The 22,986-nt window shown below is 43.6% G+C and overlaps 2 protein-coding genes across 3 annotated transcripts in view; one reads left to right on the top strand and one right to left on the bottom strand.

Annotated features, from left to right (window-relative positions):
• The window catches only part of LOC116982232 (zinc finger protein 850-like), a gene marked incomplete at its 3' end in the record, with an annotated part of 210,034 nt that overhangs the window by 134,697 nt on the left and 52,351 nt on the right, over nucleotides 1-22,986 (top strand). The gene's annotated exons all lie outside the window — the stretch shown is intronic.
• LOC116982236 lies at nucleotides 6,456-22,013 on the bottom strand. 2 transcript variants are annotated; one of them, XM_033035522.1, is made up of 5 exons: nucleotides 21,746-22,013; nucleotides 20,200-20,315; nucleotides 9,224-9,318; nucleotides 7,723-7,843; nucleotides 6,456-6,686 (listed from the first exon to the last, which is right to left on the bottom strand). In XM_033035522.1, the coding sequence occupies exons 2-5, from the start codon at nucleotides 20,299-20,301 to the stop codon at nucleotides 6,636-6,638; spliced, it is 369 nt and encodes a 122-aa protein (XP_032891413.1). In that variant the 5' UTR covers nucleotides 20,302-20,315; nucleotides 21,746-22,013; the 3' UTR covers nucleotides 6,456-6,635. The 2 variants fall into 2 exon arrangements, with proteins under 2 accessions (XP_032891413.1, XP_032891412.1); XM_033035521.1 differs by lacking the exons at nucleotides 20,200-20,315; nucleotides 21,746-22,013 and adding exons at nucleotides 14,378-14,484; nucleotides 15,155-15,211.

The following is a 22,986-nucleotide window of genomic DNA, read 5'->3' as shown; positions in this document are numbered from 1 at the left end:
GTAGTGACATAGCGACCACGTCTCATGCGCTACAAGCAGGCAGGTAAACAGTTAAACAAGCAGAGGAGCATACAGCTAGGCAAAATCACCATAACGGACAGGCGGCTTAACCAGTCGACCGGACCGGGTCCGCAGCTCGCCATCTCCTCCCTCTGCAGGAAGAGCAGCAGCCGGAGCGGTGGAAGGAGCCGGGGAACCGGGAGGAGGAAAGAGCAGCGGAGGCTGAGGCTGGGAAATAGCGGTAGAATCGGGTGGACGTGCAGGCGAGCTAGGGGAAGCAGGCGGCGAGTGAGGCTGAGAGAGCTGGGAAGGCAGGGACCCGCGGCATACGCGGGATGGCAGGCAGAGTTTCGGGCAGGGGAGGGGAGAAGGGACGGCAGGAGGCGGAGGAGGCTCGTTGACGGGACGGAGATGTTGGCGGGTCCGCCTGTAAATTGTGCCGTCGTGGTTGACAAGGTAGGAGCGCGGCGATCCAGCATCACCGACAACGGTGGCAAGCTTAGAGGGACCGGAGGGGGACTGCATCCGGACGACTTGGCCGGGGAACAGACGCGAAGGGGGCGGCATGACTGGTCGTGGGAGCGCTTCTGCCACTTCGTGCTTGTGAGCAATGCGCTCCTGGACAGCAGCAGGCTTGAGGGGAGAGGGCACGAGGACCGCTGGGTCACAGGGAGTGGAGGTCTCGTAGTGCGAGACATCAGCCGTTTGGCTGGCGAGCCTAGGGTAAGCGTCGCGGGAGATGTTGCGGATATTAAGAAGTGCTAAGTAAAAATCGGATTCGGACAATCTACAATGTTCCAGCAAGTCCTTGGCACTGCGGACCAGCGCGCTCCGCCAGGCCGTACTCTGCGGGTACTCTGGACTGCTGGTGAAATGGCGAAAGTTCCAGCTGGCAGCGAAATCCCCGGAACTCGGCACTGGTGAACTGGCTGCCGTTGTCAGATTGGAGGGTAGCCGGGGAGCCGAAGGTGGCGAAGTGGCGGCGCAGGCTTGCCGATGATGGCCCGAAGAGGTGAGGGAGTGCAGCTGATCAACTTCGAACCAGCTGGAATAAGAGTCAACAAGGACCAGAAAGTGCTTTGCCACGCCACTCGAAAATGTCAGTGGCGAGGGCCATCCATGGAAGTTCAGGGGCAGGCTGTTGCAGAAGTGGCTGGCGTTGCGGACGGGGAGCGAGGCTGTTGCAGGTAGCGCAGGCGGAGACCCTGTCCCGGATGTAATCGGCCATGCCGGGCCAGTAGAATGACTCTGGGCTTGTGACAGAGTGGCCTCGGCCCCAGGATGACCGCGGTGTGGGCGGATTCGAAATAGTGAGCGTGCAGCGCAGCTGGGCACGACCACCTTGTGTCCCTTCACCACCACGCCGTCGTGCAGGACAAGCTCGTCACGGACCAGGAGTACGGATCGGCACCGGCAGGTAGAGTATGAACGACGGTCTGGCCAGCCTTGCCTGATGACGTCGGCAAGCTGCTGCAGGGCAGGTTCCAGGGCAGTGTGCTTGACCAGGGATTGCATCTGCTGAGAAGGCACAATGTTAAGGTTAAGCACCATCAGGTCGGAGGACTCGTATGGGTGTTGGGCAGTGGATACCAGGGGTGCACGGGACAGCGTATCGGCCACAACATGTCCTTGCCTTTTCGGTACACTATTTGAAAGGTGAAGCGTTGAAGCTGCAGCATCGTACGCTGCAGGCGGGATGAGGCGGCGTGTATCGGCTTGTTTAGGATGGTGACCAGCGGCTGGTGGTCAGTCTCGATAACGAAGTTGTTGCCCAGGATGTAATCCTTGAACTTCGAGCAGGCCAAACACCACGGCAAGGAGCTCCTTCTCGATCTGAGCATAGCGCTGCTCAGCAGAGGTCATGGTGCGGGAAGCGTAGGAGACGGGTAGCTGCAGCTTGTCGTAGAGCTGCAGGCAGGCGGCACCGAGTCCGAACTTCGAGGCATCGCAAGTCAGGACGATGGGGCGCTTCAGGTCGAAACATTTTAGAGTAGGTGCTCGGACCAACTGGGACTTCAGGGCTACAGTGCTCCTCTGGTCGAGGAAGAACCGGAGGGCTCCGAGGCCATCCTGGTGCGGCATGGAGGTGTGTAGAGTGACCGGACATCCATGGTGAAGATGTGGGGGTGAGGGCCAGAGAGTGGAATGCGTGGAGGCGGCGGAGAGTGTCTGAGGTGTCTAGAACATAGGTGGGGAGGGATTTGACCAAGGGGGATAGGATGGAGTCAAGGTATGTGGAGATGAGTTCGGTGGGGCACGAACACGCTCATATTCCGTCTGGGGACCTTGCGTCCGTATGGCATTAACATTGAATTATCCCAATTTTGCTAGCCCCCTGCTGTCTCCCTCCCCTTCTTTAACCCTCTAGCTGTCTCCTCCACCCTCCCATCCGCCCCGCCCTCGGGCTCCTCCTCCTCCTCCCCTTTTCCTTCTTTCTCCCCCCCCTACCCCCCATCAGTCTGAAGAAGGGTTTCGGCCCGAAACGTCGCCTATTTCCTTCGCTCCATATATGCTGCTGCACCCGCTGAGTTTCCCCAGCAATTTTGTGTACCTTCGATATTCCAGCATCTGCAGTTCCCTTTTGAACACAATAGTAATTGGGGACTCTATTGTTAGGGGGTCGGATAGGCGATTCTGTGGACGCAGTCGGGAGACCAGGATGGTGGTCTGCCTCCCTGGTGCCAAGGTCTCGGACGTGTCTCAACGCATCCAAGATATCCTGAAATCAGAGGGAGAGGAGCCTGAGGACGTGGTACATATAGGTACCAATGACATAGGTAAAAAAAGGGAAGAGGTCCTGAAGGGAGGATTTAGGGAGTTGGGAGGAGAGTTAAGGAAAAGGACCAAAAAGGTAACAATCTCAGGATTACTGCCTGTGCCACGCGACAGTGAGAGTAGGAATGGAGCAAGGTGGAGGATAAATGCGTGGCTGAAAGACTGGTGCAGAGGGCTGGGATTCAAGTTTCTGGATCATTGGGACTTCTTTTGGGGAAGGTGGGACCTGTACAGAAAGGATGGGTTGCACTTGAACCCGAGGGGGACCAATATCCTGGCGGGGAAATTTGCAAAGGTTACTGGGGAGACTTTAAACTAGAATGGTTGGGGCGAGGGACTCAAATAGAGAAAGCTAGTAGACAGAATGGGAGGCAGGAAGCAGAAAAGGGAAGCACTCGGACACAAGAGGAGAAAGAAAAAAAAGGAAATAAACAGAGAATAAGAGACGGGGGGTTTCTTAGATGTGCATATTTTAATGCTAGGAGCATTGTAAGAAAGGTGGATGAGCTTACAGTCTGGATAGACACCTGGAAGTATGATGTTGTGGCGATCAGTGAAACATGGTTGCAGGAGGGCTGTGATTGAAAACTAAATATTCCAGGATTTCGTTGCTTCAGGTGTGATAGAATTGGAGGGGCAAGAGGTGGAGGTGTTGCATTGCTAGTCAGGGAAGATATTACAGCAGGATAGATGTAGATTGGAGGGCTCATCTAGGGAGGCTATTTGGGTGGAACTGAGAAGTGGGAAAGATGTAGCAACACTTATAGGGGTGTATTATAGACCGCCAAATGGGGAACGAGAATTGGAAGAGCAAATATGTAAGGAGATAGCAGATATTAGTAGTAAGCACAAGGTAGTGAGTGTGGGAGATTTCAACTTTCCACACATAGACTGGGAAACACATTCTGTAAATGGGCTGGAAGGTTTGGAATTTGTAAAATGTGTGCAGGATAGTTTTTTGCAGCAATACATAGAGGTACCTACTAGAGGAGGGGCAGTGCTGGACCTCCGGTTAGGAAATGAGACGGTACAGGTGGCGGAGGTATGCGTTGGGGAGCACTTCGGGCCCAGTAATCACAATACCATTAGTTTCAATATAATTATGGAGAGGGTCAGAACTGGACCTAGGGTTGAGATTTTTGATTGGAGAAAGGTTAACTTTGATGAGATGCGAGATGATTTAAAAGGAGTGAACTGGGACATTTTGTTTTATGGGAAAGATGTAGAAGAGAAATGGAGGACATTTAAAGGGGAAATTTTAAGAGTACAGAATCTTTATCTTCCTGTTCGGTTGAAAGGAAACAGTAAAAATTGGAAAGAGCCCTGGTTTTCAAGGGAAATTGGACATCTTGTTCGGAAAAAGAGGGAGATCTACAATAATTATAGGCAGCATGAAGTAAATGAGGTGCTTGAGGAGTATAAGGAACGTAAAAAGAATCTTAAGAAAGAAATTAGAAAAGCTAAAAGAAGACATGAGGTTGCTTTGGCAAGTAAGGTTAAAGTAAATCCAAAGGGTTTCTACAGCTATATTAATAGCAAAAGGATAACGAGGGATAAAATTGGTCCATTGGAGAGACAGAGTGGACAGCTATCTGCAGAGCCAAAAGAGATGGGGCAGATATTGAACAATTTCCTTTCTTCGGTATTCACCAAGGAGAAGGATATTGAATTATGTGAGGCAAGGGAAACTAGTAGAGTAGCTATGAATACCATGAGTTTCAAAGTAAAAGAAGTACTGACACTTTTGAAAAATATAAAAGTGAATAAGTCTCCAGGTCCTGACAGGATATTCCCTAGGACATTGAGGGAAGCCGAGGCTATGACAGAAATATTTCAAATGTCATTAGAAACGGGAATAGTCCCCGAGGATTGGCGTACTGCGCATGTTGTTCCATTGTTTAAAAAGGGTTCTAAGAGTAAACCTAGCAATTGTTAGTTTGACTTCAGTGGTGGGCAAATTAATTGAAAAGATACTTAGAGATAATATATATAAGCATCTGGATAAACAGGGTCTGATTAGGAACAGTCAACATGGATTTGTGCCTGGAAGGTCATGTTTGACTAATCTTTTTGAATTTTTTGAAGAGGTTACTAGGGAAATTGACGAGGGTAAAGCAGTGGATGTTGTCTATATGGACTTTAGTAAGGCCTTTGACAAGGTTCCTCATGGAAGGTTGGTTAAGAAGGTTCAACTGTTGGGTATAAATGCAGGAATAGCAAGATGGATTCAACAGTGGCTGAATGGGAGACGCCAGACGGTAATGGTGGATGGCTGTTTGTCGGGTTGGAGGCAGGTGACTAGTGGGGTGCCTCAGGGATCTGTGTTGGGTCCTTTGTTGTTTGTCATGTACATCAATGATCTGGATGAAGGTGTGGTAAATTGGATTAGTAAGTATGCAGATGATACCAAGATAGGGGGTGTTGTGGATAATGAAGAGGATTTCCAAAGTCTACAGAGTGATTTAGGCCATTTGGAAAAATGGGCTGAAAGATGGCAGATGGAGTTTAATGCTGATAAATGTGAGGTGCTACACCTTGGCAGGACAAATCAAAATAGGACGTACATGGTAAATGGTAGGGAATTGAAGAATACAGTTGAACAGAGGGATCTGGGAATAACCGTACATAGTTCCTTGAAGGTGGAATCTCATATAGATAGGGTGGAAAATAAAGCTTTTGGTATGCTAGCCTTTAGAAATCAGAGCATTGAGTATAGAAGCTGGGATGTAATGTTAAAATTGTACAAGGCATTGGTGAGACCAAACCTGGAGTATGGTGTACAATTTTGGTCGCCCAATTATAGGAAGGATGTCAACAAAATAGAGAGAGTACAGAGGAGATTTACTAGAATGTTGCCTGGGTTCAACAACTAAGTTACAGAGATAGGTTGAATAAGTTAGGTCTTTATTCTCTGGAGCGCAGAAGGTTAAGGGGGGACTTGATAGAGGTCTTTAAAATGATTAGAGGGATAGACAGAGTTGATGTGGACAAGCTTTTCCCTTTGAGAATAGGGAAGATTCAAACAAGAGGACATGACTTCAGAATTAAGGGACAGAAGTTTAGGGGTAACATGAGGGGGAACTTCTTTATTCAGAGAGTGGTAGCGGTGTGCAATGAGCTTCCAGTGGACGTGGTGGAGGCAGGTTCGTTGATATCATTTAAAAATAAATTGGATAGGCATATGGATGAGAAAGGAATGGAGGGTTATGGTATGGGTGCAGGCAGGTGGGACTAAGGTAAAAAAGTTGTTCGGCACGGACTTGTAGGGCCGAGATGGCCTGTTTCCGTGCTGTAATTGTTATATGTTATATGTTATAGAGTACTTCACCCACAGGCTGGTGTGCAAGGCCCCATCGGACGCCAAACATCCTTTGCACAACCTCGCCCAGGACTCACAGCAACTGGGACCTCAACGCCTGTCATCTCGTCGCCCCTTCTCCCGTCACGCAGCCACCCTCTGTGGCTCGGGTTTCAACACACTAGGAGCTTGGAGAACCAGCTGAGAACAGACTTCCCGACCTCCTCAATTCACTGTTGCACTGAACACCACAGCCCCACCTGGCTCGGACCTGCCCCGCAAAGAGTGGGTCGCCCTGAACCGGCTCCGTACAGGGGTTGGCCGGTTCAACACCAACATGCATCGCTGGGATCTGCGTTCATGCATTTCATATATTAACAATACAGTATTCATTTATACACCAGTGGTCAGTGTTCAACTCATTAACAACTTTGATAAATACATTGGTGTCATTCCCATCTGTAGTGCATCTACAAAAGCCTCGCCAGGCACACGTAAACAAGCACATGTGGTGTCGCAAAGTACGCCAAGACCAAGTAGCGTGACCTGGTCCGGGAAGTCTTCATTTTCGAGCAGTAAAGAAGCGCTTGAAGAAATTCACTCGTCTCTTCGCCTGCAAAACAGAAACAGAGGTCAATAGCTAACTAACATCAACCTAATACAGGTGTCAGAGTTTATGGGGAGATGGCAGGAGAATGGGGTTACAAAGGAGAGATAGATCAGCCATGATTCAATCAAGGAGTTGACTTGATCGGCCAAACTACCTAATTCTTATCCTATCACTTATGAACCTCAACTAATTAGTTCTTTCAGAATTAAACTAATTAGTAAAATACCAAGGTACAGATGTGAAGATTTGTATTTACTTATCATGTTATAAAGATCCGCATTATAATGTACATATGGGTGGCAGCGGCTTCAATACTATGGTCCAAATAAATGCACGATTCTATGAGCAAACAAGCAATGTAGATTCCTTGGTGAACTATTGGACAGGAGGTCTAGATTCTAAACAATCCTCTATCACAGTCAATCAGAAAATGACAGTGCTTCCATGGTTAGTCTTGGATTCCTTGGTGATGGGTGATGTATCCATTCTTACACTATACAGCATGATGAAGGTGGGGAAAGATGAACCTTCATCAGCTGTTTTTCCTGCTCTCTCTGTTCCTGGAAAGGTGTCTCTACATTTCAGATCTTCTTTTGGTTAAGATGAGATAACCAAATTTATTGCATTTATTTTGAGATTTGACTTACACCTTGGCCTGTATTCACTGCGCTCTTTCATACTGAAACAGAGAGATTAGAGATATGCATTTGAAAACCGATTCGCGTGAGTGCGACATGAGAGTAACTCAAACACCTCATGTCTCCCAGGAGAGGAGGAGTTGCTGGGTGAGGGGAGGGGCACCACCTGCAGACATCGAGGCTGGACAAAGAAACCAGGCCAGGTTTTCTGTGTTGATGCCTGAATCACCCACTCCAAACCGATGTACTATGTATCCTATTTATTAGTTAGTAAGTACATGGAAGCAGGTTTTCCAGAGTTGCCCTGTTCACTGGGGTGGGGGCGGGGGGCAAGATACAGTGTAAAATGTCAGGAAATTACATTAAAACTAGAAAACATAGAATTGATTGGCAATACACACCTTCCGTGCCACCACCACCTGTTCACTGGGGTCTATCTCCAAAGCCTCCTCACATTCCTCGATTGATTCCACTTCAATGGTTTGCTCCCTGGGTGCTGGTCTGACAAGAAGAGGTCCATGCCTGGAAAGAAAACAGCAGCTTAAACGGTAACACAGTAACCCCACCTGGTCAATGAAATGTCATCGATACCAAGGGCTGGGAAGAACACACGGCTTTCAAGGAATCTTCTCCAAGGACTTTGAAGCAGCTGCTTTCTGCAGTCAGTGGATTCCTCTACAAGCGGTTTAATGGAGCAGTACAGGAAAGACCATTTCTTGAATTGGAGGAAGCAAGGGTATAGAAACTAGCAAAAATGCCAGGGGAAGAGGAGGGGAAATTATGTTTTACTCAGCAAATTATGACCTAGGTTATATTCCCTTAAAAAGTTGTAAAAAAGACTCAATAATAATATTTTTTTTTTTAAACAATTCAAAGACGCATGTCAATGAGGAAAGGGGGTAGCATTAAGTGGCTAAATCATTCAGTGCTACTACAAGCAGAATTCTCTAATTCCATCCACATTGTGTACACATGGTTCTTTAGATTCTATCAAGTAACAGTGGGGGCAGAATTACTGCCTTACAGCGCCAGAGACCCAGGTTCAATCCTGACTGTAGGTGCTGTTTGTGTGGAGTTTGCATCTTCTCCCTGTGGCTGCGTAGGTTTCCTCCAGGTTTTCTGGTTTCCTCCCACATCCAAAAGACGTGAGGGTTTCTAGGCTATTTGGCTTGATTACAATTGTAATTTGTACCTAGTGTGTAGGATTGCGCTAGTGTACGGGATGGTTGCTGGTCGGCGCAGACTCAGTAGGACGAAGGGCCTGTTTCTGGGAGTGGGCGCGTTCTTGATCGCATCAACTTTACCCTTGGTGGGGTGTGGACTATCCTTGTCTATCTTATGACCCAAGTACTCTACCGAGTTGTGAAAGAACTCATACTTTTGTGCCTTCACTCTTACACTGAGTGTCTCAAGGCGTTTGAGTACCACTTCCAACCTTTCATCATGTGCCTGCCTGCCAGTGGCTGAGATGAGGATGTCATCCAAGTAACACACCACACCTTCAATTCCCTCTAGAATTTGTGTCATAAACCCTTGAAAAATCCCTGGGGCTGATGATATGCCAAATGGGAGCCTATTGAACTGAAACAATCCCAAATGCGTGTTGATAGTCATCTTGGATTTAGATTCTCTCTAAACTGAACTAATCTAAAACAAACTAAAGGAAGCCGTCCAGCCATTCGCAACTGAATGTCCTCCTTTAACCAGACGGATTCTCCTTCGTCAAGGAGTTGAATCATTTGTGGCTCTATGACACCACCCTATGAAAATTGACTGCCGTGTTTGCTACCATCATCAACACTTCAAACGTAGTTAACTGGCCAAAGCATCAAGGGATAATCCCATTTGATCATATCGCACAATAGAAATGCAACTGATATCCCAGTCCAAGTAGAACCAAACCTTAGCTCAGCCAATTCATTCTCGCAGGAGGACGGATCTTGCTCTCTGCGCTCCTGCTGTGTTGTTTGCTGAAGGGTTTCCAGTTCTTCCTTTTCCTGCAAAATGAAAATAGTGCTCAATCTTTATACACACATGAATGCAAAACAAGATTACAACATATCTTTGCTGTGTCCATCTTGGAATCTTTTAAATTAAAATGTAAAAACACAAATATTTATTCATCATATGCATCCTGAGGAACAAGTCCCATCAATGAGCAATGTCATGGCTTCATCTTTACTACCTTGAGATTTAGTATCCTGCTCAATTTATTCATTGATGCAAGGGCTTGTTTCCGTGCATGTCATTAGTAAATGAAAGTGCTCTTTTAAAAAGTCCCTTCTAAGATTTGTGCTTAAAAAACATTAATTTCCACCTTGAGATCATGTTTGCCTTATTTGAAGTTTCCGAATATCCTCCAGACATCTGTCTCTGTCCGTCTGTACTGCCAGCAACGTTTTCTCAAAAGAGTCTGCCCGAGAAGCAACTTCCTTGTTCTCATTAATAACATCCAAAAGTCTTTGCTTCATCACTGACAATCCCACCAAATATTCTTCAGGTTTCTCCTGCGCTATTCCATCAGCACTTTCAGACATTTTCACTCCCGCCTTTACTTGAGCCAGATTTTCAAATTCTGTTCATAAATTTTCAATTATTTTAAGTCAGCTCTTCTAATATTAGTTTTCTTTTTTGAGTTCTTCGCATTCCAGAGTTTTAGTTTTAAGTTGTTGCTGAAGCTCTTGAATTAATTGCCTCGCATTTGTTTCATTTTTATCCTCTTCTTTTTGGAAACCAATAGCCTTGAGCTCTGTAAGCTGTTCCAAAATTTGCAGATTTTCTTCTTGCAAGGGCTTTGGGCTTTCATTACTTTGTTTAAGGGGTCCTTGTGCAACTTTCCATTGCTCTTTGAAGTTGGATTTCTCATTCTCAAGATTATTTATTTGCTGTTGTTGCGTTTGCTTCAACTGATTATCCTTCAAAGACAGGACCTGGTTTAGCTCCCCCCTGTACTGAACCAACTGTGCTTTTAACAGCGCGTTGTCAGAATTAAGGTCATCCATCTGGTTGAGAACATTTCCGATCTCTTGCTTCAGTTCATGTTTTCAGCTGCACTCTCCTGAATGATGCGATGTTTCTGGCAATGCATGTCGAGATGCCATTGTTCCAGCTCCGTATATTCTGATAACATGCGGCCTCGGTCATCTTGCAAGGAGGCCATCGATTTTGTGAAGGCACCCGTCTGGCTAACAGCTTTGTCTTTTTCTTCCTAACCTTAACAAGTTGGATCTCCAGCTCTTTCATGGCTCTGGCTCCTTTCTGGTTATCTTGTTGGAGAATCCTCAAATTCTTTTCATAGTCATCTATTTGCTTTCTATGTTGCTGCTGGATTTCCACTAGATAGTCAGAAATGTCACTGTCTTTTGATGACACAAGCTTTGAGAACTCTGCATCCTTACTGCTCAACATTAGCTTCGGCTGCTGGGAAATGTCTCTCAATTACCAACGTTGCTGCATCCACTCTGTCTTTGTCCCGTTCCAGCAAATCCAGTTTATCCTGATATCTCAATATTTCTTTCTGATTAATTGTTTTCAGTTGATCTAAAATCTCAAGTAGTTCCTTCTCCTTCTTAGTAATTTGAGCTTTTGTCTTCTCTTCGTTCTTCCGAAGATCTTCTGTGAACCCTAAGCACTGCATTCGAGCACCTTCAGTTTCAGTTCTGGTGTCTTGGAGCAAGACTTTATAAGATGCAAGTTCTTCTTGAACAAGTTTGACTTGCCTTTCAAACTCGGAAGCTTTTGCAGTCATAGACTCTAGTCTCTTGCTCATTTCATCACAGGTAGATTCCGATGTTTTGACACATCACTCTAAGTCCAAAATGAGCTCCTGGTACTTGATGCAGTCCTTCTTCAAAATAATTATTTCCTGCTGCTTCTCTTTTAACAGTTCTCGAAGCTCCTTGGTCTCACCTTTAGACGAGGTATTACCCCTCCGAGCAGACCGAAGCCTCACTTCAAATTCTTTCACCATTTTTTTTCCTGTACCTCTTTTTCTTTGATCAGATGACGTTTCTCTTCTCTGAAGCAGTCCAATTCATTGACAAGTGAATTATTTTGCATATGTTAACTGATCTATCTTGTCGACATTTTTAAGTCATTCTGCCTCCAAACACTCTCTCTCATTTTTGACATTTTCTGACATTTCCTGGAAATTTTCAAGTTCTTCCTGGAGAAGAGATTTGTCATCCTCTAATTGTCTGCGCTTCTGAGACAACAATGGTCCTACTTGCCCTGTCGTGTGAACCTTTCCTTCCTTCAGCACAGGCTGGTCCTCCAGGGATTGGGATTCTAATGACAGTGGTTCATTAAAATCAGCCTGATAAGAATCATCCTCACTCTGCAACTCCTCTATGATGGATATTGATGCATTAAATTCATTCAGCAGAAGCTCGCCCTCATTTTGGGTTTTGTCAAAACTCTGCGTTAAGATGGTGAGAAGTTTGCTTCAGTGATTTGCTTTCCTCCTGGTGCTGATTGTACTGGGCAGACAATTCACTTGCGTGACTCTGCTTTGTGGTAATAGTTTGTAACTCACTGCTAATTATTTCAATCTCTTCCTCAAGCTCCTGAACTCGCTGCTGCTTGGATTTTGTAAACTTTCTCATTTTGTCCTTTATTTTTTCATTTTCAGCACCAGCTTCCTCAAGCTGCCTCTCCATGCTTTGTCGTTTGGCTTCTACATCGCGGAGCTTGAACATCACCTCCTGTTTCTCTTTTCTTGCCGTCTCAACTATTTGCCTCATCTTATCCATCTCATTGCTGATATTTTCGAGGGATTACAAAAGGGATTCATAATCGTGCTTTAATTCATCGTGCTTTGTCCACTCTGACAACTCTGCCATCTGGGAGTTTTTCAGTGAATCCAGCTGTTGAGAATATTATTACTTCTCATGAGTTAGGATGTTCAGTGTCTGCTTCAGACTTTCATAGGCAACGTTTAGGTTCTGTTTCTCTGTGGATATACCATCAGCTTCGGAGAGAAGCCTCTGCCTCTCCTCTTCTTTGCAAGCTGCTGCGGCTCATTTATTTGAGAGAGAGATATTTCCTTTTCCTTAATAACACATTTCAACCTCTCAGCTTCAGAACTGGAAGCTGCCAATTGCGCTCAAAGTTGTGAAATGGTGTCGTCCATTTCAGAATGAACCGTCCTGAGTTTGACACAATCTTCCACTTTACAGGCCAGCAGCAAGTCTCTCTCCTCGATGGTGTGCTTCAGTTTGTGAGTTTTCAAGGTCAAGTCTTGGATTTGATTTTGAAGTTTGGAAATGGTTTCCATGTTTTGCATGATTGCTTTTCCAGGGCTTGGTGTTCTTCAGATTTCTTCTGGAGATGTCCAAGCTCATCTCCCTGCTGTTGTAGATATTTATCTTTCTCTTGCAGAGTCTGCTTGAGCTGACCTGCTTCACACTCCACAACTTGCTCCTGATGTTGCAACCCTGCAATCATCTGCATATATTGGCCCAACTGCTCAAGTTTTGGCTTGGAGCTGTTGCAGTAAATGTGCTTGCTGATTCAATGACATCACCAACTTTAAATTCACCAACTTTCCTTTGAAATGCAGACCAACTCTTCAAGTTCTGCTTTAAGCCGACAATTTTCAGTGTTGAATGCCTGTGCCTGATCCCACACAAGATGTGTTGCGAGTTCATTCTCATTCACCTTCCCCTGCAGTTGACTGCGCTCAGCAGTCCACCTACTCAAAGATGTGTGAAGTTCTTTATTCTCATTCTGAAGACTTTCTTTATCAATATTCAATGCATTTGTTTCTGCAACAACACAACTATCAGTTTTCTGGTCAAGTTGGCCCTGCAAGTCATGACTTTCAGCAGAAGTTTTCTATGTTAACACGTTAATATTAATTTTATTATTAACGTGTTAACATAGTATAACTTACAAGAAAACTTCCACCACTGGGGTGAAACCAGGGGCTCCACAGTCGGTCATTCATTTGTTTGTACAGCTGCCCACTGGTTCAGCCTTCTCCAAAACCTATTTAAGAAAGAACTGCAGATGCTGGATAAATAGAAAGGAAGAGGCTGGTAAATAGAAAGGAAGAGGCGGAGACAGTAGGACTAGAAGGAGAGCTGAGAAGGGGGATGGGGAGGAGGGAGAAGACAAGGGCTATATAAAATTAGAGAATGTTGATACCGCTGGGGTGTAGACTACCCAAGTGACAACCAATGCTGTGGGGAGATATGTTGCCAATGTGGTCATTGATACACTGGAGGCAGATCAACCATTAAAGGAGTATTTGTTGACATCGGAAGTATTGGAGAAGTCAAACAGCTCAACTATTGCTCAGTTTACATCTTCACTTGCTGTACTTTGGGCAGAAGGTATAAAACACGAGAATGTTCTTCTGTTTGTGACTTTAACGTTTTATTCCCTCATAAATAATAGTATCCTGAATAATAATAGAAAGGTTTACTTCCTTGCACATGAATTCACAATACATTTGTACCATGGAACAACAAAGTTGCTGTATTAACAACCCTTTAAATTTCCCAAATGTAGTTACTTGGTATCAAGCTAAAATGTATTCACCAACGCTCTACTCATTTGCTTTGATGTATTTTAAATACTTCCCTTGAAAAATACAGATGGGTAAATGATCGTCAGTAACAGAGACAGAGATACTGTGCACACTGGATGGAACCCAATGACTATTAACACCAAACATGAAAAATGAGAGTTAAAATTGATCAGGTTGTCACAACCCCAGAAGCCGTCATTTTGCCCATCATGTCCAAAACTGATCTTTAATTTGAACTGTTCAAATGTTTATATATAAAGGGGTAAATTCGCTAAAATTACAAATATTGCTGTACTTTCCAGATTTGTCAGTGATTTCCAAAATCTGTCTATTGATGTCATTTTACTTTTAATATTAGAAATGGAACATGATTGAGCCTGATATAATGCTTTCTCCTTGTATGAGGCCATCCATCTCTGTCCAACTTATAATGGCACTGAAAATTGAGTTGAAGGCTTTTTCAGTTTAGCAAATCTCCGTATATATATTTCCACAGATATTTAAGTGTCAAACTGAGCACATAACCTAAGCTTTTGGCCAGCTGTGGTCTGCTTTGTCCATCCTTGATCCTGTCCTCGTCTCTGAAGATCCCCCTGTTCCTCCTCCAGCTCCTGCAGTTCTGAGATCAAATCTGGATCAGAGCAGCCGGGAAAGAACCAGTTATCCTCAATCAGTTTTGGGCCACAGGAAGACACGTCATTCAGAAAAACAGCATGAACACAGACACAATATGGACTGATTGGACTTTGGTAACCATCGGTACCTTGTGGCTTCCCCAAGTTAAGGTGTTAGTTTCTGACTGGGCTAAAACACCTTGCAGCTGGCTGGCTGGCTTTACATTTTAAAAGCTTGCAGTAACAAAGCTAAATTTACATCACTGGTATCCCAGAGACAACTAATACCAATACTGATTTATGTATTGATATTATTTCAGTATTTCTTCAGGAGAACCTGCAAATCCATGAATAAACTGAGTGAAGCCTGTGTCGTGGCCATTTGGACAAAAAGGTAAGTGTGCTACCTTTGTAATTACCAATGTAAATAAAACTGGACAAAACTATTGTCAGCATGGATTTTGATGCCGAAAGTAAAAATGTTAGAATTCCAGCTTTAAAAAGTTGACAGCAGCCTTTGTCTTGACTGAAATATGGACAACAAACAGATCCCTAAATAGAGGTGCACTCGACTTTCAAGTCATCAAGATCACTAATCAAGTCATTCACTTCTTAAACATTTTAAATTAAAACAAAGTAAACTGTATGATTTGTTCCAAGTGAGAACCAGAGAGCACCACAATTTACCTTCTCTTTCTTCCTCAAGTTGCCTCATCCTTAATTCCATGACATTCCTCTCATCGATGTGTTGGCTTATAAACCGTTTCTCGCCACTTCATCAGGCGGCTGTGCAGTTCCTCTGCAGATCCAGATTCACTTGTCTACAGACACATTACACACAAAGCAACATCATCCACTCATCTAACTGGCCAATTAGATGCTTGATGCCATAAGAAACAGAAACGCTGAGACATGATACAAGAGTAATGATTCTCTATGTTTGCCTCCCGGACATATTTGATTCACAAAATAGCAAGCTGATTTATAGTTGAGAGTTATTCAGCAAGATGACCAGAGGTGTGATCAGCATTAAAAAGTGAACTTCATGGTGAAAACTATAGTTTGTAAAAGATAGTTTACCCTTTTTTATTCTCTGCTGGAAATTATGATTTCAGTGATTTTCAGATATAAGTAAAATTATTTTAATTGTCTTTAAGATAAATGGACCTATGGGCAATGAAGTACTGACTTGTTCCTTTTAATTTACATCTTCAAGACATATTGTTACATGTCATTGGAATTGCAAGTTGCAGAATTGGATAATTGGAAACTTTTATTACATAAAATCAGCCCTTGAGCCTTATTCGTTCTATCACGTGATCATGGCTGATTAGGTCTTTGATCTAAACATTTACATAATCCCCATAACCCTCAACTTTCCTGCAGTGTAAAATTCTAGCTGGCTAACCCTTGAATATACTGAATGGTTCTCCACCCACAGCTCCGGAGGGTAAAGAATTCAAAAGATTCTCAATCCTCAGAGGGGAAATGTCAAGTACTTTGGATCCGTCTTCACTGAGGAGGACACAAACAATCTTCCTGATGTACTAGTGGCCAGAGGATCTGTGGTGACGGAGGAACGGAAGAAAATTCACATTAGGCAGGAAATGGTGTTGGGTAGAACCCCAGGGCCTGATGGTCTGCATCCCAGGGTACATTAGAAAGTGGCTCTAGAAATAATGGACACATTGGTGTTAATTTTCCAATGTTCTATAGATTCAGGATCAGTTCCTGTGGATTAGAGCAGTGGTTCCCAGCCTGTTTTAGCTCATGGCCCCCTTGGGATCTTTTAATTTTTCTGTAGCCCCCCCTGACGTTATTAGCGGAAAAAAAAGTACTTAATATTATAATACCTTCCATAAAAATATCAGTGTGTAATAATTGCACATATATTCTCTTTTATTCTATTCCACAAACATCAAAAATATTTCAACTACATAGATTTTAATTTATTAGAAGTGAAATTTAGGAGGCAACAGGGTGGTAGCTCTGTGGCCCCCTTCATCGAACCTGTGCCCCCCTAAATCCCAAAATATTTCTGTGGCCCCCCTGAAATTTGCCATATGGCCCCAGGTTGGGAATCACTGTATTAGAGGGTAGCTAATGATATCCCATTTTATAAGAAAGGCGGGAGAGAGAAAACAGGGAATTATAGACCAGTTAACCTGACATTGATGATGGGGAAGATGCTGGAGTCAAAGATGAAATAGTGGCATATTTGGATAGCAGTAACAGGATTGGTCCAAGTCAGCATGGATTTACGAAAGGGAAATCATGCTTGACTAATCTTCAGAAATTTTTTGAGGATGTAACTAGGAAAATGGACAAGGAAGAGCCAGTGGATGTAGTGTACCTGGACTTTCAGAAACCATTAGAAAGGGTCAAATTTGATAGGAGATTAGTGGGCAAAATTAGGGCACTTGGTATTGGGGCTAGAGTGTTGACATGGATAGAAAATTGGTTGGCAGACAGGTAACAAAGAGTAGGGATTAACGTTACCCTTTCAGAATGGCAGGCAGTGACTAATGGGGTATTGCAAGGCTCTGTGCAGCTATTTACAATATACATCAATGATTTAGATGAAGGGATTCAAAGTAACATCAGCAAATTTGCAGATGACACAAAGCTGGATGGCAGTGTGAATTGTCAGGGGGATGCTATGAGAATGCAGGGTGACTTGGACAGTTTGGCTGAGTGAGCAGATGCAGTTTAATGTGGATAAATGTGAGGTTATCCACTTTGGTAGCAAAAACAGGAAGACAGATTATTATCTAAATGGTGTCAAGTTGTGAAAAGGGAAAATACAACGGGATCCGGGGGTCCTTGCTCATCAGTCAATGAAAGTAAGCATGCAAGTACAGCAGGCAGTGAAGAAAACAAATGTCATGTTTGCCTTCACAACAAGAGTAGTTGAGTATAGGAACAAAGAGGTATTTCTGCAATTGTTTAGGGCCCTAGTGAGACCACACCTGGAGAACTGTGTCCAGTTTTGATCCCCTAATTTGAGGAAGTCCATTCTTGATATTGAGGGAGTGCAGCGTAGGTTTACAAGGTTAATTCCCGGGATGGCGGGACTGTCAAATGCTGAGAGAATGGAGCGGCTAGGTTGTATACTCTGGGGTTTAGAAGGATGAGAGCGGATGTTATTGAAACATATAAGATTATTAATGGTTTGGACACACTAGAGGCAGGAAACATGTTCCCGATGTTGGGGGAGTCCAGAACCAGGGGCCACAGTTTAAGAATAAGGGGTAAGCCATTTAGAACGGAGACAAGGAAACACTTTTTCACACAGAGAGTTGTGAGTCTGTGGAATTCTCTGCCTCAGAGGGAGGTGGTGGCCGGTTCCCTGAATACTTTCAGAAGCGAGCTAGAAAGAGTTCTTAAAGATTGCGGAGTCAGTGGATATAGGGAGAAGGCAGGAACGGGGTACTGATTGGGGATGATCAAACATGGTCACATTGAATGGCGGTGCTGGATGGAAGGGCCGAATGGCCAACTCCTGCACCTATTGTCTATTGCAGCTCCTTATCCTGAGGATATGCCCTTTAGGTCTTGACTCTCCCATTAGGAGAAATATCCTATCAGCCTATCAGTCAAACACACCTTTCTCCACACCCGCTCCGTCCTTTCACTTTACACTCTTCTAAAATCTGGAGAATATCGGCTCAAGCATAGGACACGCTCTAACCACAGAAATCAGTCTTGCCAATACATGTTTAGAGTTCTGGATAATCAGAATTAAAGGATGTTCTTTTAGGAAGGAGATGAGGTGACATTTCTTTAGCCAGAAGGTGGTGAATCTGTGGAATTCTTTGCCACAGATGGCTGTAGAGGCCAAGTCAGTGGATATTTTTCAGGCATAGATAGATTCTTGATTAGTACAGGTGTCAGAGGTTAGAGGAGAAGGCAGGAGAATGGGGTTAGGAGGGAGTAATTGATCAGCCATGATTGAATGGTGGGGTAGACTTGATGGGCCGAATGACCTAATATTATTCCTTATGACCGTATAATATTAATAGGTAAAATTATCCAAACTAGATAAAAAAAGTCTGGAAATACCCTGTTGCTTCCCCAACCACACGAGCTAATTCAGTAGACTTTCTCCATGTCCAAGGTGTATGGTAATGCATACAGAAACCATCTGGTGTGGAAGCAAATAGCACCCCTCAGATGCAAGAATCAAGCCAAAAAGTAAGGATGAGAATAGAAAAGAGCAAAATAAAAACTTACTTAAATGATCCATTTAAAAATTAATCTGAATAAGCAACATGAAATACAATGTAATATTAATTAGCAGGATACTTGAGACTGTTGAATCTGTGCAGAATGCACACACTTGGAATTAAGATTGTACATGGAGGAATTAAATGTAGCACAAATTCTCCCAACCTGGGAAGTTTGTCCCTTGGTAGCTTGTTCTAAATCTGCTTGCATGTTCTGGTGTTGCTCTTCATATTCTTCCACTTTTGCTTGAAGATCCTCTGTAAGAAAACACATATCACCATTTAAATAATGAGAAAGAAGAAGGGTCATGACCCGAAACGTCACCTATTCTTTCTCTCCAGAGATGCTGCCTGTCCCACTGAGTTATTCCAGCTTTGTGTGTCTATCTTCGGTTTAAACCAGCAACTGCAGTTCCTTCTTACACAAGAGATGAAGGATCTCTAACCAAATAACCCTTCCATTTTTCTCTCTCTCTCTCTCTCTGTCTGTCTCTCCCCCACTCTAGTCCTCTTGCTAATTTCACCATTTGTATTCCTTCATTATCACCACATCCTCAGCCAACAATGGACCATTGTCAGCTCCACCCTCCCCGAGTCATCGATGCGGGCTCTACTTTGTTCTGTACCTCCCCATACCTCTAATTCCCCCCCCCCCCCCCCCCCCCTGACTCCCTGACGGTCTTGATCCGAAACATCACCTATTCTTTTCTCCAGAGATGCTGCCTGACCTGCATTTTGTGTCTATCTTCGGTGTAAACCTGTATCCCCAGTTCCTTCTTACCCAATTAAAGACATACTATACACACACCATTTTGTGCCTCGACATGTTGTAGCCAGTTCACTTTCAGGTGTAACTGTTCGTTCTCCTCTTCCAAGTCAACGGCTATATCTTTGAGCTCCAGCAGCTCCTGCCGAGAAGGTACAATCTGGGTAGAAATAACTTTAGTGTCAATTATAGCCAAGGGATTTCTATTGGTCAGTAAAATAGTCACCATTCACATTCTAGATTAAATATTTTGCTTTATGACTCTAGACAGGTAAGGCTAGTGTAGATGGGGCTCGTTGGTCAGTGTGGGCAATTTGGGCTGAAGGGTCTGTTTATGAACAGTATGATTCTCTAAATAACTTTAGCATGCATTATACTTTTAATGTGTCATTGCTGACAGCTCCATTCTACCACAACTATTTTATGATTGAATTTTCCTGCAGGTTCACATCTATCCCATGTCACTTACTCTTCAGAAAGGTGTTCTACACGGAATGGAGTGAGCAGTGAAATGTAGGGAAGCACTCCTTCATACAGTTGAGCCCAGATTAAAAATATACAATGTACATAACTGCGTAAAAAAAAATTGTGGTTCCCACAATGCTTCAACAACTCATGGAATAACATACCATCAATTTTCCTTTTTTTATAAGATAAAGTCATTTAATTCTAGGTAAATGGCAAACAGATTAATATTCAGTTAATCGTCACCAGGTACAAGGGTTTTTTATTTGGGGTACCTGTACATTGTCCAGCTCCTCTTCAATCTTCTTGATTTTCAATTTGGACTGAGCTTCCATTGTAATGAACCTGGCCTCTGATTTTTCAGCCTCTTGCGTCATAAGCCTCACTTGTTCTTTAAGAAAGAGAAAGGAAAAAACACCCGTAATTATCTGATATTTGTTGCAAAAAAAGGCAACACCTCCACAATTTGCAATTGTTTCCACAGCAGTTAATGGCAATCAGTGAAAATCATCTGTTCAACTAATTACCAACATTTGAAATCATAAAATATCCTTGAAATGCTACAATTCATTAAGCTTGACGATTTGTAAGGCAAAATGGTAATTCCATATACATATTTATCCAATGATAAATTCCTTAACTATCACTAGTGAGAAAAGATTAGAAGCTTGAATAAAGCTCCACAGAAAATGTGTCTCCTCAACAACATTTTGGAAATTAAGGTATACAGTTACTTAATCCCAAACAAACAAAATGATCATTCTCCACTGGCTCCATTAAAACCCTTATTTTATTTTAAATTACTCCAATTAAATGTCCTCTTCTGCTGCTGAATAGTCTGTCTCCACCAACATTGTATCTTGTCCCTGGTTTCACCCTCTCTTCCGTAAACTGTCATGCAAACACAGCTCAAGTCTCACAGAGATAAGACATTCATGGAGTTAATGAAATGTCCTGGTTGCTCTGTGGTCTTCTCATTAAAAGCTATTTGAAATTAAAATACTTTGATGTACCATTTCCGGCAAGGGCATTGTGAATGGTAAAATGTCTTCAAATGATTTTATTTAGAGACACAGCGTGGAAACAGGCCCTTCGACCCACTGTGTCTGTGCCGACCAATGATCCTCGCACACTAACACTATCCTACACACACTAGGGATAATTTACCATTAACCCAAGTCAATTAACCTACAAACCTGTACGTCTTTGGAGTGTGAGGATACCGGAGCACCTGGATGAAAACCCACAGGGAGAACATACAAACTCCGAACAGACAAGCACCACAGTCAGGATCAAACCCAGGTCTCTGGCGCTGAAAGGCAGCAACTCCACCGCTGCGCCACCAGGCCACCCTTCACAATGTCATGTTTTAACTATCAGCACCGTCTCAAAATTAAATTTCAGTGATAGCGAAGTTTAAAGGATTCAAGAAGAGAATGTTTTGAAAAGCATCTGTACGAATCTGTCCAAATGACTACTGTGTGTTCCTGTCAGCCATTTGGCAGACTCTCACAAATGCTTCTCAAAGATTTCTTTTCTTGAATCTTTAAACATCACTATCTTCTGATCAAGGAATCTGACCAGAATACCCGAGTGAAAGAAACTTAGATTACACACTACTTTTCCTGATCACTGAACGTACCAGCCCAGTGTGATCAGTGATAAAATATGGGAATTACAACAACCAATTTGCATACACAAAATCTCATAAGGTTACAGGGACGAGATAATTACACAGCAGGTGAGGACAGATGTACAAATCTGCGGTAGGAACATTTATGGCCGACCAAAAATATTAACAGGTCATCTTTGAGTAATTACCTTCCAGTTCCCCAATCTTCTGTTTGGTGTAATAATTTAAAGAACAAGTTGCCTGTTCTGCAAGTGGTGCACAGGCATGAGATTGTAAAAGTTGCAGATCTTTGTTAAGTTGTACACAACACTGATCTTTCAGTGATGTTTCTTCAGCATGTTTCTCACGGATTTTACGGAGCTGAGTCCTGTGTTTTCTGTTGAGTTTTTTAAATCTGCCTCATGCTTTTCCGTCATATTTCGGACCTTGGTTCTCATTCCGTGTTTTTCAGCCAGAAGCTTGTTCTTGAGTTCTTCATTTTCCATCTCAATGACGCTCAAATCTTCAACTAACTCCTAAAAAATTAAAAATAGCCAAATTAAACTAGAGACTTTCGTGAGCCTTTGTGTGTGGGAGGGTGGATGTGGGGGAGGGGGTTGCGGAGGGTGGGTGTGGGGGAGGGGGTGTGGGGGAGGGCAGGGTGTGGGGGAGGGGTGTGGGGGAGGGGTGTGGGGAGGGTGTGGGGGAGGGGGTGTGGGGTGAGGGGGAGGTGTGGGGGAGGGGGTTGGGGAGGGGTGTGGGGGAGGGGGTTGCAGAGGAAGAGGGGGTGTGGAGGAGGGGTGTGGGGGAGGGGATGTGGGCAAATGGGGTCTGTGGGGTATGGGGAGGGGGAACCTTCAAAACCTTTATAACTTTTGTACTATTTCATCGATCGGATCAAAACTTATATGATTTCAGCAGAGAAGAATGGTGGCGAAAAATGGTAGCACTAAGCAGGATGGTTTTTGCTCAAATTTAATTACAACGCTGACACGAAGTAGTCAAGATGATAGTTCTAGTAATATATATGGAATAGAAATGATGGAAGATAGATATAATCAGTAGTGACACTGTTGCATTATAATCAAGAGTTCATGTGTTGTGACATCTAAATAGGAGATAAATAGCAGATCTCTTCTGATCTTGGTCACGGCTGAAAACAATTGGTGGTACAGATCAGCAATGCCAACAACCTGTCATAACCAGAATGACAACACTGCAAGGCTCCACATAAACTGTGACTCTGCACTATAACACTTCATAAAAGGGTTGATTTACAAAAAAATAATTGGAAGATTTATACAAAAGAAAATCTTCACATTTTTTCATATTTACAGATTTATTCCAAGAGGCTCCCTGCTATTTTTATTTCACTGCCAGTTACAACAGAATCCCTTAGCTGGTTGCAGAGATCTTTCCCTGTAATAGACATTCACACAACAGCAAACAA

Source organism: Amblyraja radiata, chromosome 16 (assembly GCF_010909765.2).
Source record: "Amblyraja radiata isolate CabotCenter1 chromosome 16, sAmbRad1.1.pri, whole genome shotgun sequence".
NCBI classification, from domain to species: Eukaryota; Metazoa; Chordata; class Chondrichthyes; order Rajiformes; family Rajidae; genus Amblyraja; species Amblyraja radiata.
This window is presented reverse-complemented; position numbering and strand designations above follow the sequence as displayed.

What these genes read in the sequence shown, in the direction of transcription:
- LOC116982236 (XM_033035521.1), bottom strand. Translation starts at nt 15,194, where the DNA reads ATGGAATTAAGGATGAGGCAACTTGAGGAAGAAAGAGAAG. An exon ending in AATGAATTGGCTGAGCTAAG is followed by an intron (nt 7,844 to 9,223) that starts GTTTGGTTCTAC and finishes TTTTCTTTCCAG; the next exon opens with GCATGGACCTCTTCTTGTCA. An exon ending in AGGTGGTGGTGGCACGGAAG is followed by an intron (nt 6,687 to 7,722) that starts GTGTGTATTGCC and finishes TCTGTTTTGCAG; the next exon opens with GCGAAGAGACGAGTGAATTT.